The sequence below is a fragment of the Sturnira hondurensis genome, unplaced genomic scaffold, assembly GCF_014824575.4.
Source record: "Sturnira hondurensis isolate 20B ecotype Veracruz unplaced genomic scaffold, ASM1482457v3 Scaffold0021555, whole genome shotgun sequence".
NCBI classification, from domain to species: Eukaryota; Metazoa; Chordata; class Mammalia; order Chiroptera; family Phyllostomidae; genus Sturnira; species Sturnira hondurensis.
This window is the reverse complement of record NW_028094186.1, coordinates 5,795,523-5,812,920: the sequence shown is the minus strand read 5'-3', so window position 1 is coordinate 5,812,920 and position 17,398 is coordinate 5,795,523. Positions and strand designations below refer to the sequence as shown.

At 56.9% G+C, this 17,398-nt stretch overlaps 1 protein-coding gene across 1 annotated transcript; it reads left to right on the top strand.

The window, feature by feature from the left end:
• The first annotated feature begins 4,659 nt into the window (after positions 1-4,659).
• HTR6 (5-hydroxytryptamine receptor 6) lies at positions 4,660-16,384 on the top strand. The gene is made up of 3 exons (XM_037032845.1): positions 4,660-5,373; positions 15,604-15,762; positions 15,935-16,384. Exons 1-3 carry the CDS (start codon positions 4,660-4,662, stop codon positions 16,382-16,384), a joined length of 1,323 nt encoding a protein of 440 aa, XP_036888740.1.
• The last annotated feature ends 1,014 nt before the right edge of the window (positions 16,385-17,398 follow it).

Here is a 17,398-nt window from a genome sequence, read left to right as displayed (position 1 = left end):
GGGGAGGCGGGGCCACACAAGAGAGACGCCGCTGATTGGATTTGGGAGCAGTGAGTGGGAGGAGCCAGGTTTGAGGGGCTAGAGGCTCAGGTTAGCTGTGCTAGTTTGCCCATGGGCGTGAGATGTGAAGTAGAGACTGCCAGTTTTTCTCTCCACCTACCTCAAATGAACAAGACAATCCCCCCCAAACTGCATCTCCCCCTCCGCCATCGTCCTCCCCACCTTCACCCTCAAGGGATTAAAAGTCTTCACAAGGGCCCTGACTGGTGCGTTCTGTGGGTTGGGCGGGCCCAAAGGTCATGGGATGATTCCAGGTCTGGGCTCACAGCTGGGTTGCAGACCAGGTCCCTGGTTAGGGGAGTGCAAGAGACAACTGATCGATGTTTGTCTCCCACATCGATGTCTCTTTCCCTCTCTTTCTCCCTCCATTCCCGTCTCTAAAAATAAATAAATACAAATCTTAAAATCTCTACAAGGGGTTAACATTGACACAGCACGGGCAACCCAGGCCCCTCTCAGGAAGGGTGGGAAATTGGTCCCTCTTGCCTGCCTTGTTAGCCTGTATGAACCGGACAATCACTAACTAGTTTTTTTTTCCCTCTCCTGCTCCAAGCCTCAGGGGAAAAACCCCAGTGTTCCTGGGTTCAAATCCTAGCAGAGCCACTTCTTAGCTGTGTGATGTTGAGCGAGTCACTTGAGATTTCTGAGGCTGTTTTCCCAGCAGTAAAATGCAGAGTAGTGACCATCATCACACCTCCCTCACTCTTGGGGTCGTCATGAGCTTTCTACACCAATCAATGTACCTGTCGAGCCTGAAACTGGCCCGCAGTGAGAGCAGTTCGGGGCAGACCTAGCACCCTCCCTGGACCTCGGTTTCCCGGTCTCTGTAATGGGGAACTCCCTCTGGTCCTCTGCCTACTGACAAAAAGGGGCCTGGGGCAGAGGACTTCCTAAGACTCAGCTGTCCCATTGTGGCACCAGCCTTCTCCTCTAGGGAGAGAGCACCCCGTGGACAGAAGTAACCAACCAAAGGCTAAGCATCCTTGAAGGTCCCTCTCTACCGCGAGACGTTAGGGGAGTCTAGGACAGTAATCAATGCCGGAAATGAGAAATGTAGGAGCATGCACGGAACTTCGGAGTTCTTAAATGTAACACAATAACAGCGTGGCCACAAGGGGGCACCACCACCCAGGCCCAAGCTTGAAAAAGACTTAAAATTATAGCAAAGTACAGATCATCATATAACAAACATCTGTGAATCTATCACCAAGAATGAACAAACATTAACATTTTGTGTCATGTTTTCTTTAGGTCTTTTTTAAAAAAATAAAGGCTATCACACATGAGAGCTAAAGTTAAAGCAGAGGGATGGACGTTCCATCCCACTCTTCACCACTAATTTGTCAAAGCTAAAATTGATCAGGTAGCTCCCTCTGTGTGAAATGGTTAAGTGCTCACTCTGCCCACCTCGTCACCACCCCAGCTGCAGAGACCGGAAGCGGAGAACAGAAGAGGCTTTGCCAAGTTCACAGAGCAAGTAGCAGAGTCAAGATCATCAACCCAGGGCCCGGGGCCGCAAGGTCAGCGAGCTGCACACAGCGCCGCTCAGGTGTGTGGTTGCTCAGCCAGACACCCCCAGGCGGAGGGCCTCCCTGCAGAGCTGTAGGCACATCCGTTGTTCAGACGGGAACATCGAGGCCAACCGCTGGCTAGAACTGATGTGGGGTCATCAGGTTTACACATGCTCCCTGGGCCATTTCGTCCCCTCAACAACCCTGGGAACGGGGTGCTGTGTTGCTCTGCTAACAACTGTAGATGAGAAAATAGTGACCCAAGGAGATGGAGCCGCTGGCCCCAAGTCCACAGAGCTGGTACGTGGCAGAAATGGGTCCCAAGTCTGGTCGTTACGATATTCACCCAGTGCTTGGTATACTACACCCTGTTCCTGGGGACACGGCAGAAACTGTCAGGGGGGCGCAGGTGGTGTTGGAAGGGACGGCAGGCCTCTTCCTCCTGCCGCCTGGACCCACGTGTGGGCAAGACAGGGGCTCTGAGACCAAATGGGGCTCATGGGTGGGGGAAGGGTGCTGAAGGGTCTTAAGGTTTCTCTGCCTTGGGTGTTGGGAGACCCGGGTTTCAGTCCCGCTTGATCTTGGGTGAGGCCCTTGGCCTCTCTGAGCCCCACTTTAACTGCTATTGCTCAGCTTTATTAGAGAGGTCGGAACAATAAAAGAAAGCCTTTGGGACACAGCAGGCAGGACCTCGGCTGTGGGAGCGCTCTGGGCTCAGAGCGAGTCCCCACAAGGCATGCCTCTGGGGGTGCAGATTCTGGGGCTGAAGGCGAGCGCGACCCTGTGAGCTCGAGAAACACTTGGACCTCTCCCGTAAAGAATTTCACTGTGGGGCCTTGCCCGTCATAGGAGTTATCGCCATAAATAACCTTTTCTTGATATATCTATACGGCAGGGAGAATATCTAATTATTGAACACCTGCTCGCCTCACCCAGCTGTGAATGGCCCTCCTCCCTTCTGAGGCCTTAAGGCCCTGACCTCGTCCTCAGCTCAGGATGGCGTATGCGCCTCGCTGTCCGTGTCTGTCTCTGAGCCTCTCATGTATGTGGGGTCCCCGTGGGCACGTATGCAGTTACATTGGGGTATTTCCTCTTGTTCATCTGAAAACAAGATTTGTCTATTTGATTATTAGCTCAGCTGGAAGAACCTAGAAAGGTAGGGAAAATTTCTTCCTCCCCCCCCCCCCGAGGTATCACTGTTCTGTTTCTATGAAGGGAAACGTTGCCCCCCGCCCCTGCATTTTCCTGTAGCGATTGTCACTTGATGATGAAGCATCTATTATAATACTTACTGTTTGTCTGTCTCCTTCCACTGGAACGCAAATGCCACGGAGCTGGGGTCTCGGTTTTGGTCACTGTGGTGTCCCGACTGGGCAGAACAGCACGCCAGCAAGGACACCACAGTGACACAGACTGGGTGCTCAGTAAACGTTTGTTGAAGGAACGAATGGAATCCACAGTATTACCCTGTGAAGTCTGACAAAACTCTTCTCAGCCAGGAAAAGAGATACACAGTGGGCTAACACCCTGGGGCGCAGCACCCCACCTCTCTACCTGCAGTGACTCCACCCCTGGCCTGGCCTAGGGCTCCCCAAACCTGTTCACGCTCCGTTACACCGGGAGCGCCCGCAGGCCGGGGGGCTTCTTCCTCGCGGTGCCGGCCGGTGAGGGCGAAGGGACGGTTTCTGCTGGAACGACCCTGAGGAGGGGCGACCTGCTGTTTAAATGGAAGGTTTCATATATAATATACGATGTATGATATACAATATTTTATATTATGTTACATGTAATGTTACATGTAACATATCATGTATAATAAATATGTACGTGTGCGCGCGCGTATGGATGTCAAGCAGTCTGCCCAGTGTCGCCCAATGCGCTCCTGCTGGTAGTGCGTGGCCCAGCCGCGGGTGGGCAGACCCGCACTGGGGGCTGTCCTGGTAAACGTGAGCCGCCGCCTCCTCCTCTGAGTTCCTCCTGCGCCGTCGCCTCGTGTGTGTTGGGGAGGGGTACTCGGCGCTGTGGTGGCTGTCAGAGCTGGGGAGGCGACCTCATGCCGCTGGGGCACTCGGATCGTCCCTCCACAGACCTGGGGTACCAGGCACCCCGCCCGCCTGCGAGTTCGGGGCTCGGCTCTCCCCGCCCGCAGCGAGGAGGGGTGCAGGCTCCGCGGCGCGGGAACCACGCGCTCCTGGTAGCACCGCCGGCTTCTCTGAGCGCGCGGGCCCCTCGCCGCGCCTCCCGGGCTCCCTGGGAGCCTGCCCGGCTGGAGGCCGCCTCTTCCTCTCGCAGCCTCGCCGCGCCTGCCGCAGTCGCCGGCAGTGGAGCAGCGCTGAGCGCCCCAGGTACCGAGCGCCGGCAGAAGCGGGGCCCAGGACCCGGCGACCGGGTGGGGAGGGGGTGGAGGCGCGGCCGCTGCTCCTTCTGTACCCTCCAGCGGGCCCAGCATCCCCACCCCCACGCCGCAGGAGAACGCGCCCGCCCAATCCCAGAAATGCCTCCGCACCGCCTCTGAGACCTGCTTTCCCCGCGGGGAGCTTCGCTCTGGCGCATGGGTCCCGCCCTGCAACCCCAAGCACGACGGCTCCGGACCTAGCGCCCTCAAACGCCCACCTGCCTCTGAGGGGCTTGCTCCGAGCCCCAGAGCGCCCATTTGCCCTTTGCTCCCACCTCCCCGGCTCCTGCCCCAGGCAGGCTCCCTCACCCTGATCTCGCCGCTCCTTCTAGGAGCTCCGCTCCCACCCATTTAACCTTCGAGAGTCCTCTGGCGTCCCCGTCCTCCTGACTTTCCGCCCGCTCCCTCTAGGGCGCTCCGCTCCTCGCCAGGTGCCCCCTCCCAAACTTCCTGCCCGGTCGAACCAGGTGCCCCCGCCTTACTGCCGGGGACGCCTGCAAAACTCTCTCCATCGCCTTCGGGTCTCTGGCCGGGGACTAAGCGCTGGTTCCTCTCTTCCCACCCGCCCTCGCCCGGCGGGGTCTGTTCTCGCCGCCGCCGCCTCTCCAGCCTCCTTTTCTTCAGGCCTCCCACCGTGCTCAGGATTCCTCTCGGGCCTCCGGGCCTCGGCCTCGCTGTCCATCCCCAGCCTCCATGGTCCCAGAGCCTGGGCCTGCGCACAACAGCACCCCCGACTGGGGGTCGGGGCTGGTGTCAGACCCGGGGGGCAACGGCTGGGTGGCGGCTGCGCTGTGTGTGGTCATCGCGCTGACTGCAGCGGCCAACTCGCTGCTCATCGCCCTCATCTGCACGCAGCCCGCGCTGCGCAGCACGTCCAACTTCTTCCTCGTGTCGCTCTTCACGTCGGACCTGATGGTGGGGCTGGTGGTGATGCCGCCGGCCATGCTGAACGCGCTGTATGGGCGCTGGGTGCTGGCGCGAGACCTCTGCCCGCTCTGGGCCGCCTTCGACGTGATGTGCTGCAGCGCCTCCATCCTCAACCTCTGCCTCATCAGCCTGGACCGCTACCTGCTCATCCTCTCACCGCTGCGCTACAAGCTGCGCATGACGCCGGCGCGCGCTCTGGCGCTGGTTCTGGGCGCCTGGACCCTCGCTGCGCTCGCCTCCTTTCTGCCCCTGCTGCTGGGGTGGCACGAGCTGGGCCGCGCGCGGGCACCCTCCCCGGGCCAGTGCCGCCTGCTGGCCAGCCTGCCCTTCGTCCTCGTGGCGTCGGGCCTCACCTTCTTCCTGCCCTCGGGCGCCATCTGCTTCACCTACTGCAGGATCCTCCTGGCCGCCCGCAAGCAGGCCCTGCAGGTGGCCTCCCTCGGTACGGGCACAGCCGGCCAAGCCTTGGAGATGCTGCAGGTACCCAGGGGTACGCAGGGAGATCCGGGCTTGTGGGTTGGAGAGAAATGCGCAGCCGCTGAGTACCTAGGGGGCATCCAACACTTAGTGTACTGCCTGCTGGTGACTTCGGAGCGGCCATTCGCAGCTCCCACTTGTCTCCTGAACTCCCGACTTAGCAGCGCCCGACTGTCTTGCAAGATAGCTTCGCCAGGGTGGGAGGCAGGCTTCTGGAAGTAACATGTGCACCAGGGAATTCAGGGTGTCCCAACTCTCCCACCTGGGCCTCCCAGGTCTTCCCCGTGATGGCAGCACAGGACTCCGCCTGTCGGTGCTGTCTCCTAGACATGTGCCATCCTCAGTGCCCCCTTCCTCTTCCAAGCCATCTTGGCTTTTAACCTGGGAGCCTTAGCTAGTCTCCGGCTGGCTCCCCCCACCTCCACTCCAGACCTGCTCCCACCCACTTTCTGCGCAGCAGTGGGAGAAAGCAAGAAAAAGAATGGCCATGTCACTTCCTTGCTTCAGACCCTCCAGTGGCTCCCCATTGCAGTCAAGACAAAGAGGAGACTCCTGTCTGGATCTGGCTTTGGGACCCCCCCCCCCCCCGCCTCGCTCTGCACCAGCTGCCTGGTTCTTCTGGCTGTGCCTTGAAGGAACCAGCTGACTTCCGAGCCGAGGTCTTTGCCTGAGTAGTACCCACTGCCTGGAAGGCTCCCCCCCCCCCCCAGCGTCCCTTGCTTGGCTTTTCAGCTCCCAAATGACCTTTTCCTAGGTAATTCCGCCCCCCCCCGCCCTCTGCCTGCAGGCCCACACCCTTCTCCACCCAGTTGCTCTCTAGCTGAACCCGTGATTTATTTGTTGATTTGCTCATTGTCTCTCATGCCACTCAAATGTAAGCTCCATGAGGACTGGGCATGTCTGGGTAGGTTTTGATCTCCACCGCACGTAGTAGGTGCTTCCTAATTACTTGTGAATGGGGTAGGTGCCCTTAGCTCAAGGCCCTTCAGTGTCTCCAGGAGGAGTGCCTGCTTTAGCCACCCAGGCCATGTGACACCGAAGTCCTATTACCCACCTGAGGGGTGGGGGTTTAGGCTGACCAGGCCCGAGCCCTAAAGACTTGGGGCTAAAGTCACAGGCCCCAAGAAAGGGCCCATCTGGGCTCTCCGTGCTCATCTTGGTGTAGCCACAGGTGGAGGGGGCTCTTGCAGGCTGCTGGGGGTGGTGTGTGGGTCACCGGGTGGATGGGGAATTGGCTGAGGGCTGCAAGGCTATCACCCTGTCGGCGGTGCCCCCGGAGCTGCTTGTCTGTCCCACTCCAGCAGTGAGGCCCAGCGCTGCAGCTGGCCGTCAGCCTGGAGGGCGGGGCTTCAGGCAGGCGGGAGGTCCTGGCTGCAGGCCTGCTTTCTCCCCTATCCGTGCTCACTGGAGAGCACTCTTGAGTCTCAGTGAGCGGCTGTGACCGTGGCTTGGTTCTTCAGCAGCAGGAAGAATTGCCACAGGCCACCTCTACTCTCTGGATTCTTGTAAAGGAATGTGTCCGAACTTTAGGCAAAAAGAACCACCTAGGGACATCTGTCTTGCTGTCCCCTCCCTCCTACCCCCCCCACTCCTCAAGTCACTTCATTCATATGTACTTAGTGTTTTCTTTAAATCACCTCATTTACCTTTCTACTTCCATGAATTTGTTTCGGAAGAAAACTTGTCTCGTCTGGCAACAGACAATCAATAGCTTTGCCATAAATAGAAGGCAACCAAACACAGCCTCACAGAGTACGCAGAAGCAGAGCAGGTGGCACCCAAGTCCGGCCCGGCTGGTGGGCATGACCGAGCCAGGCCTACTCCCTCTTTGTTAAGTGTCAGAAGGGTGTTAAAGACGAAGCCGTGTCCACACGAGACTTTCTCCTGTGGACCTAACCGTAGAGCTAGAGGGGAGCCACGGAGGGTGAAGGTTCCCACTCTGTGATTCGCTTATTTCACAGGGTGTCCATTTCCTGCCTCAAGTCACCCCCACCCCACACTGTGGGGAGCTCTTCGCTCGTGACCAAGGATGGGAGGGGCTGGCTGGTCCTTGTGAGGCTGGGGTGGGAGAGATCTGGGTTCTTGGTTCCAGGGGGGTCTGTGACACACAGATTTTCCTGCTGTGAAGCTAACTGGGTGGTGCCAGGACTGGACCTGAGCCGGTGGCCTCAGAGCTGGGGCAGGAGTCCCCCAGGTGCTGCCAGCTGCAGCCCCCCACACAGCCTTTGAGGGCTCGCTGTGTGCCAGGCTCGGGGCTGAGCTAACCCCCGAACACCTAGCGAGGAAAATACTACCGCCATCCCTACGTGACAGATGAGAAACTGACATCCGGGGACAGGGGAGGTGACTTGTCTAAGGCCACGCAGCTGGTTAGTGAGGTTCGAACTCAGATCGGGCTGGTGCCAAGGCCTCAGTGTGAGCATTGGGCTGCCTGTGGGTGAGGACATTCTCTTAAAACAGTGCTTCAGGGACATCACCCGTGTCCCTCTGCCTTACCACTGTGTCTTCTCAGTCTCCTCATTTGGGTCCCCCAGCTGTGACATCTGTGGGCCTCCAACCTTGCTCACTTTCCACATTTGCTCCCTGGTGAGCTCATCCTCTCTCATGCCCCAAATACCACCTACATGCTGATGACTTCCAGCCTGGGCTGGTCCGTTAGGAGGCTCCAAGCAGAACTCGGGGTTTCCAGGCCCCAGCACCAGTCCCCCCACAGTCTGCCCCGCATCTGTGAGTGGCAACTCCAGGCTTCTAGTTGCTCCGGCCGGGAACCTTGGAGGCAGCCCGAACACATACTTTTTCTCCCAATCCACAGCCAGTCTTCTCAACCCTACTTCCAATACACGGGCAGGCTGTGGCCACTTCTGGCCTCCACTGCCATCCCCCGCTCCCAGGAGGAGCCCTTCGCCTGATGCCCGGGTTATCACAGGGCCCTCACTCCCTTTCCAGCTGACACCCCCACTTTTTTCAGAGCCACGTCGAAAACGCAATCCTGTTGTGTCGTCCCTCCGCTCCCCTGGCCTGGCGTCTCGTGTCCCCTGTCTCCCTGCGCCTTCTGGGGGTGCTTTGCCTTCCTCACGCTTTCTCTCTAATCACGCTGCCTCCTAGCTGTTCCTTGAGCACACTAAGCACAGTCCTGACTCAGGGCCTTTGCACTTGCTGTTCCCTGTGCCTGGAGTGCCCCTTCCCTGCATTTCCATGTGGTTTCTCCACAACCTCCATCACTTTCTTTGGGCCTCTGCTCAGTTGTCAATCAAGAGTAGCGGCTGCCCCACTTCCCCAAATCCCCTTCAGTCCTCCTGTCCTGAGTTCCTGTTCTCAGTAGCACTTAACACCCCTGACTTGTGACACGCTTTCCCATTTGTTTATCTGTTGTTTATTTCCTCCTACTAGAACGTCAGCTCTGGGAGGTGGGTGGGCCCTTGTCTCTCTGTTTTCTGCTGATTCCCAGCACCCGCAATGGTGCCCGGCCTGGCCTTGGCGATTGGTGCTTATGGATGGATGGACTGAAATGAGTACAGTGCTCCATGGAGCCAGCCCCCAACCCCTGTCCGTGTTGCTTCCTCTCCTCCCATGCTTTCCAGAATCCGTTCTTGTAGCTGATGGATCCCTTGCTTTTTAGTATGTCAGTTCCTTTGCTTGGTAACCTGCATCGGGGACCGACTATGTGCGGGAGCTGTTCTGGGCTGTGAGTGCGGCGATGAACAGGATGGAGAAGGTCCTGCCCTCCTGGAATCTGTTCTAGCTGGGGAGACAGACATGGATCACAAAACCTTATCAGGACGAGGGTGGTGGAGCTGTAAGCGGGGTGCTCCACTCTGTGAATATTCAGAGTCTCTCGTTTGCTGTGCATGTTTGCAAATGCTGGGAGGAGCCTCCGTGGGTCCCTGAGGCCGGCACCCTGCCTCCCAGGTGGAAAGACCCCTGGGCGCCTCAGGCCAATCCCTCCCCTTCCTGGAAAGCCTTTCCTCGGGGTGGGTGTGGGCCTGGCCGACCCCACCACCCACTGCCTGTGCTGCCAAGCCACTGGGTCCTAAGTGGGCCTTCCGAGTCCCGCTTTCCTCATTGCCTGAGAATTGCCTGTATTGGGGGGTTTTCTTCTGGGCTGTTGACTCCATTCTGGCCTCCTGGGTCATGACCCCTTTCCTCCCACTCACACCGTCCGGTCCCAGACCAGCATCGTCCAGCCTGGACCTAAAGGACCCGATGAGAATGGACAACCCTGACTGGGGCATGCTGGACCTGTTTCTGCCCGTGCTCGGCCCCATTAGTCCTGAGCTCCCTCCCCCAGGCCAGCTTCTGGTTTCCCAGAGGAGGAAGGGAGTGGGGCCCAGGCCCCCAAAGTCCGGGCGTCCTGGTAGAGAACACGGGAGCTGAGCAGGCTTAAGTGTTTCTCTCCCCCCTGCCACCCCTCCCCCCCCCGCCCCCCACAGCTGCCTATTGATGTGAATGGGCTTTTAAAAAGCCACAAGTTTGGTTTCAGCCAGGTCTTCCCGGTCCCAGGGGCTGTGAGAAAAGGGGGAGGGGGTGATGCTTAGAGCCCAGGCAGGGACTGTGGCATGGGAGGGAGTGGGGTCAGAGGGAGATGCTGCCAGGGTGGGGGTGGGGGGAGCGTGCCTGTGTGGGAAGGGGGCTCATCCCTGGAGGTTCCAGAGGGACCAGTGAGGGGCTCAGCCTGGCGGAGCACAAGCAGGTGGCCCCCCCTGGCAGCTTCTTCTTTCTCAGCGTCTCTCCATCTGCCAGGATTCCTGCGGCGGGGTTCACAGTGCCCACCCGGGGTCTTCCTCTGTGCCTCACCCCTTTCTCCCATTCCCTCTTCTCGCCTGCAGGTGCATTTCACCCCATGCTCTTCCTCCTGCGTCCTCTTGTCTCCCTCAATCCACTTCTCTCCCGTCAATGTCTCCTCCTTTCCCTGCTCCCCAGCTTCTCCCACCCACCCTCATCCAACTATGCATCATTCTGTCTTAGCCATCCGTCTCCCCTCTCTGCTTCCTCCTCCTCCTCAGAGGGGGAGGCTGTGATCACAGAAATATCTCGGAGGTAACGGAGGGGGCTGACCCGGGGAGAGGCTGACGGAGGAGCAGTGTGGAGCACGGCAGGCTCGGCTGCTGCTGGGACTGAGGTGACCTGGTAGGGCCAGGGCTGGCGCCCGCATGTCTGACTGGTCCTAGGGTCAAATCCTGACCCCTTCCCATCACCTCCAGGTGACTTCGGACAAGTCCTTCACCTCCCTCTGCCCCAGGGCTACTGATGTTTATCACTCGAGTTGGTTTGAAGAGCCAAGGAGATAATATATGTAAACCTGACACATTGTGGGTGCTCCACAAATGTTCCTCTCCTTTCCTTTCGTGGTAAAAACACAGTTTGGGGAGCTCATCTCCTTTTAAGCCATTCTAGGGAAAATACTGTTGCTACCCCAGCATCATCGTCACCATTATCAAAGAACTAAACTGAACACTAACAGCCAAAACAACAGCGACATAGCCAACCTGCACTTCAACCTATGTGCCAAGCTCTGTTCGAATAACTTGCTGTATGTTATTTCATTTAATTCTTACTACAATGCTGTGAGGTGCATCCTCTTAGGGTTGCCATTTTGCAGATGAGAAAACTGAGGTACAGAGCGGTGAGGTACCTCGCCACAGGTCACTCAACTGGTTAACAGCAGAGCCAGGATTTGAAACCAGGCAGTCTGGCTCCGGGGTTCTGCTGTGTAACCTCACACTATGAGTAGATGGTTATAAAAATTTTAATTGCACAAGTACATTTTAAAATAACAATTGAAATACAGAGATAAAGTGTAAGACCCCCCCGCCTCCCAACCAACCACTTTCCACTCCCAGAGTCTCATTAACTTAGTTTATGTCTCTGCAATCTTTTCCCTATGTGTTCACATATTGTTTTATGCATCTAAAGAAGTTTAGCATTGCATTTTTTAAACAAGTGAAATCATGCTGTATTTATTGTTCTGCAGCTTGCCATGATCACTTAATAAGTTTTGGAGATCTTAATTTTTTTTTATTCTCACCCATGGACATTTTTAGCATTGCTTTTAGAAAGAGAGAAAAGGGGAGAGAGAGAGAGAGAGAGAGAATGAGAGATAGAGATAGAGATAGAGATAGAAATATATATAAAGAGAGAGAGAAAGAGAGAAACAGCAATATGAGAAACATCAGTTGGGTGCCTCTTGTATGTGCCCTGACCAGGGATCAAACTTGCAACCTAGGTATGTGCCCTGACCAGGAATTGGACCTATGACCTTTTGGTGTACAGATGATGCTCCAACTAACTTGGCCTCCTGGCCAGGGCTTGGAGATCTTTCTATTTGATCTACTCATCCTTTTAAGCATGTGTGTGGTATTCTGTAGGGGATGTACTGTGGTTTATTTAACCACTCTCTGTGTGATGGGCATGGAGGCTGGTTCTAGTTATTCTCCCGTCACGAGCAGGGCTGTGGCACACATTCTTGTATATGCTGGAAATGCAGACACGTGTGCAGGTGTTTCTGAACATAGGAACTTGTAAATGGAACNGAAACATCAGTTGGGTGCCTCTTGTATGTGCCCTGACCAGGGATCAAACTTGCAACCTAGGTATGTGCCCTGACCAGGAATTGGACCTATGACCTTTTGGTGTACAGATGATGCTCCAACTAACTTGGCCTCCTGGCCAGGGCTTGGAGATCTTTCTATTTGATCTACTCATCCTTTTAAGCATGTGTGTGGTATTCTGTAGTGGGATGTACTGTGGTTTATTTAACCACTCTCTGCGTGATGGGCATGGAGGCTGGTTCTAGTTATTCTCCCGTCACGAGCAGGGCTGTGGCACACATTCTTTTTTTAAAAAAATATTTTATTTATTTATCTTTAGAGGGGAAGGGAAGGAGAGAAATATCAATGTATGGTTGCCTCTCGTGAGTCCTGTGCTGGGGACTGGCCTGCAACCCAGGCATGTGCCCTGACTGGGAATCGAACCTTGATTGTGTGGTTCGCAGGCCTGAGCTCAATCCACTGAGCTACACCAGCCAGAGCTCACACATTCTCGTATATGCTGGAAATGCAGACACGTGTGCAGGTGTTTCTGAACATAGGAACCTGTAAATGGAACCGCCCCCTGGAAAGGCACCACCTAATTGTCCTCCAGGTGGCTGCCCTCCGACAGCCACACAGGTCATGGACATGCAAACAATGTGGCCATGAAGGCCTCTCGGTGGCAGCAGTAAGGTTTCCATCACCCTGCCCTGACTGTAGCTCATGGAGGCCACCCCCGCCCCCTCCACAAATGGAAGCAGCATGGCGAAGCAGAGCAAGTGCAGTTTCTGGAGCCAGAAATGACTTTGACCCCTGCCTCAACGCTCATCTGCTGTGTGACTCCTGGCAAGTTATTTTGCCTCTCTGAACCTCATCTGCAAAATGGAGATGACAGCACTGACCTCCCATGAAGACCGAACGGCACAATGAGTATTAAATGCTAATGTGCAGCAAATGCTCAGTAAATGGGGGTCACAGTGCTGACTTGGGGTCAGCGGTGCTTTGGCTCAAGGCTTTGTTCTGGCACCGTGTGAGCTTGGGGAGGTCCCTCACGTTCCCTGAGCCTGTTTCCTTCTCTCTTCCCTTTTGCTTGTTGTGGTCTTGGGTCAACTCTTTGGGGAGAGGAGGAGAAAGAGAAATCCACGGTCATCCCCAGGAAGACTGGAGAGGGAATCTCAGAGTATCTCGAACTCCACCTCTGGCGCTGTCTCCCCAGACAGTTGCCCCCAAGGCATCTCCCTCAGTCCCCCCCCCCCCGCCCTCCATGCCCCAGAGCTCTGGCAAGATCAAGGTTCTCTCTCGCCTCTCCCCTGCCCCAGGTCCCAGGGCTCAGAGGGGTCCCTGTGTGGATGGGGCCTTCTGGAGACCATGGCTCCTCCTCCCCATTGTCGGTCCCCATTGGTGGCAGTAGTAGGAAGGCATGGAAGATCTCAGGAGATTCTCTGGGGAGACAGGTAACCCTCCTCCAGGCCGACCATGGTGAGGCCCTAGAAGCCATGTGAAGAACCCTCTGGAGGAGAGGAAATGAGGAGAGAAAGATAAACACAGGCGCTCTCCCCCGCCCCCTGCTCCCCCCCCCTCCCTGCAGTATGGTGAGTCAGAGCACTCATCCTGACATCTGCGCTGCCTTGGGGAGCCCGAGCTGCTGGCAGAAGGGCTGGCTCCTGAGGTGCTCACATGCCTCCAACCTCGTACACTCGCCACTGAGCCAACATCAGGGCTACCGTGTATTTCGCGCGTACTCTGCGTTGGGCACCGCACGGACATTTATTTCCCACTGCCTCACAGCGACTCCGTAGAGTATTGTTTCTCCGACTTGGTGGGTGTGGAAACAGAGACTCCGTCAAGGTCACAGAGGGAGTAAGTGGCCGAGTCTGCAGCCAGAGCACTCGTCTTGGAAGCCCAGCTCTTGCCCCTGCATAATGCTGCCCCGCCAAGGCAGGGGAGAGAACAAGGACTTCTCTTTGGCTGCTGTTTGTGAATTTGACCTTGATGTTCATATAGCCAGACTTTACCTGGATAAACACATTGAAGGGTGGGAGTTACGGTTTACTTCATCTCTCCCCTCCCGCCCACCGCCATTCCAGAATTAGACCCCTGATCCTATAGAAAGACAGTATGGGACCTGTGTTTCAGCACCATGGACAAGAACAAAGTCTGGGTACTCTGAGGAGGCGGGGAGAGAAAAGCAGGGCTGGAAGGAGGCGGGGCCCTGCATCTGAGGGCGGGGTTTGACTTTTGTGCTAATGTAATGGGGCTGGCACGGCTTGGCTTGGTCTCTTCCGCCCCCTTTCCGTCTGCGAAGGTTGCCTAGGAATCCGGTTCCCCTCCCGCCTGCTCTTTCGTCGCTATACCCAACCCGCCGCCGGCTGCTGCGAACGGAGCTGGGCTCTCACGCAGTTTCGGAAACGTTGGGCTCAATTTCCAACTTTCCAAGCCTAGGTGTGCTCCACCGAACACACTCACCCTTTGCACAGTTCAATGAAGTGTGCACACCCCTGCACACTGATATTTACTGAAAGTGTGAATATACGTGGGTCCCACTTTGTGTGAATCTTATGAATGAAAGTCCAAATTATTTACAACATAAGGTTTAGAGGAGGACTTCATGGACTCCCAGGGGTTCATGGACAGGCTTCCAGATGGTCTCAGAATTCTCTGGATGTGTGCAATTTTTTTAGCGAGTGTGTGTGTAAAATTAGGTAAGCTTTTCGTTTTCTGATGAGCAGGGTAGATGTCCTTCGACTCTCAATGGGCTCACGAGGTTGAAACAGTTATGGGAACTTCTGGGCTGAAAGATTATCTAGCTGAGGGAGACTTTTCCCGTTTGGGGCTGCGGGCTGTCAGTGCGCAGAGTCAAATTCTGGCCTCCTCATGCCTGTGTCCCTCCTACCCCTTCAAAGGCTGGGGGAGCAGCTCCTTTGAGCCCCCTCCCTTCCCCTTCTCCTGCTCTTGAAGTCTCTGGTTGAGAATGGAGACGCCTTTGAGTCCACACATAATTTGAGTTGTGACGTGCCGTGATCACTAGCACCCCTAATGATTTGTAATAGATTTCCTTGTAAACATTTGTTCTGTGCATACGTTTTTTAAAAAAAAAGCACTTTATTTTGTGGAGCCCGAGGGTCAGAGTGCAAGGAAAACCACTACTCCAAAATACGAAGAGAACCCATTTGCAAGAGGTCGCTGAGCCCTGCACAGCACCGAAGGCTCTTTTGTCAAATACTGTCCAACTGCAGGTGAGTCTTGCAGCACCAAGGGCTCTGGGAGGTGCCGGGGCTCGCAGTCCATGCTGGCCCGTGCCGCTGTCCTGCGCGTGGAGGGTGGGTCTTTGGAACCAGTTAGTGTTCCGGGCAGTGTGCCCATGTCACTGCAGTTCCTAGAGCCCCTTGTGACGTGCTGCACCGGGGTCAGGGCTCAGGCTGGCTTGCTGTGGTCCAGGCCTGAGGCTCAGTTTGAGACCTTGGTCACATGGGGCTCCATCTACGGTAGGCGTCAGGGATCCGTCTGGGCCCAGGATCAGGGCTTGGTCTGGAGTCAGGGTCAGGCCTCATGTTAGGACTGCAGTGGGGGCTCAAAAATTGGGACACAGTTTATTGCTGGTACTGGGGTTCCGTCAAGCACTAGGATCAAGGCTCAGCCTGCGGGTGGAGTCTGGGCTGGACTGGGCCTCTTTCTCTGTTGAGTCACATGGCCTTCTTTTCCCCAGGTGCCCAGGACCCCACGCCCAGGAGCGGAGTCTGCGGACAGCAGGCCCTTGGTCACCAAGCACAGCAGGAAGGCTCTGAAGGCCAGCCTGACCCTAGGCGTCCTGCTGGGCATGTTCTTTGTGACCTGGCTGCCTTTCTTTGTGGCCAACATAGCCCAGGTAAGGCCACTGCAGGGGGCAGGTGAGTCCAGGCCTTGCTGGGGAGGCCCCCTCACCCCTCGCCAGCCCATGCCTCTTGTGGTGTGTTTGTGTGAGTCTGTCCTGGCCATGCTGGGTGGGGTGGTCTGTGTTCCCGCCCCCGAACCTGGAGTGATGCGCCCCTTCCCTCCAGGCCGTGTGCGACTGCATCTCCCCAGGCCTCTTTGATGTCCTCACGTGGCTGGGTTACTGTAACAGCACCATGAACCCCATCATCTACCCACTCTTCATGAGGGACTTCAAGCGGGCCCTGGGCAGGCTCCTGCCATGTCCCCACTGCCCCCAGGAGCACCGGGCTAGCCTGGCCTCCCCCTCCATGCGAACCTCCCACAGCGGCGCCCGGCCAGGCCTGAGCCTGCAGCATGTGCTGCCCCTGCCCCTGCCCCCTGACTCGGACCCCGACTCCAACTCAAGCTCAGGAGGCTCCTCAGGCCTGCAGCTCACGGCCCAGCTGCTGCTACCCGGGGAGGCCAGCCAGGACCCCCCACCACCTGCCAAGACTCCTGCCACGGTCAACTTCTTCAGCATCGATCCTGTGGGACCCCAGCTGCGACTGCATCCGCTCGGTACCCCCACAAACTGATCCGGGCTTGTAGCTGGTCAGCAGGGAGCTGGACTAGATGGAACCAAGTCTCTAACGCCTTGGGCCAGCTCTCCACCGTGGCCAGGAGACTGCAGGCCTCTTGGGCGCCCTCTGAACTCCAGTGGAGCGCACTGAATCAGCCCCACACCCCAGCAAGGTCCTCCAGCTGAGGGGTGATGGCTGGCTTCCATAGTCTTCCCCAGGATGCTGTGTTGCTGAGCGGAACTTGTGGCTGTGTGCAGAGAATGGTTGGAGGGCTGTGGGGCGGGGGAGGGGGGAGGGAAGGGACCTCTGGGTTTGGATTAGGGTGGAGACAGTCTCCTCTGCACACTCCATCCGCTCGCATGGGAGGGAGGCCTCCGTCTGCAGAGCCGGGTTAGTGCGGGGCTGAATCCCTCGCTCCTCTGAGTGTAGTTCATGGGCCATCAGATCAGCGTGACCCCTGGGAGTTCGTTGAAAATGCACACCTCCGCCCCCACCTCGGACCTGCTGAGTCAGAATCTGTGGGGTAACCAGGTCCCCGGGGACCTGTGTGCACATTCGAGTTTGAGGATGGTTTGCTGGACAGTTTGGGGGACCAGCAGCCCCTTGGATGTGTGTGGCCTCACCAGAACCCCTGAGGCTGGGAGATGGGCAGGCCATTTGAACCTCTGCTCCATGACTTATGAGCTCTGGCACAGGTGCTTGGCCTTGCTGAGCTGTTACTCCACGTATGAAATGGGGTCACGATGCCTACCGGCCTCTTAGGGTTTCATGAGAATCGGGGCAGGGGCCTTGGGATGCCTGGCACCCGGCAGGTGGTCGGCAGGTGGCACCCGCTGTTGTCACGGCTCCTGGCCATTCAGCACCCCGGCCTCGGGGAAACAGTGGGGAACAAGAGCCATTTGTACCCACTGTCCTTATCCATCTTCTGCCTCTTCTGCAGCCCCGTACCAGCTCCCAGGACACCCCTGGGGCAAAGGGGTGGCTGGTGACTTCCTGCTCATCAGCTGGGATGGGTGTTCCTCTGCCCTG

Coding starts and splice junctions, on each gene's coding strand:
- HTR6 (XM_037032845.1), top strand. CDS start 4,660: ATGGTCCCAGAGCCTGGGCCTGCGCACAACAGCACCCCCGACTGGGGG. Junction 5,374..15,603: donor AAGCCTTGGAGATGCTGCAG/GTACCCAGGGGT, acceptor TCTTTTCCCCAG/GTGCCCAGGACCCCACGCCC. Junction 15,763..15,934: donor TTGTGGCCAACATAGCCCAG/GTAAGGCCACTG, acceptor CCTTCCCTCCAG/GCCGTGTGCGACTGCATCTC.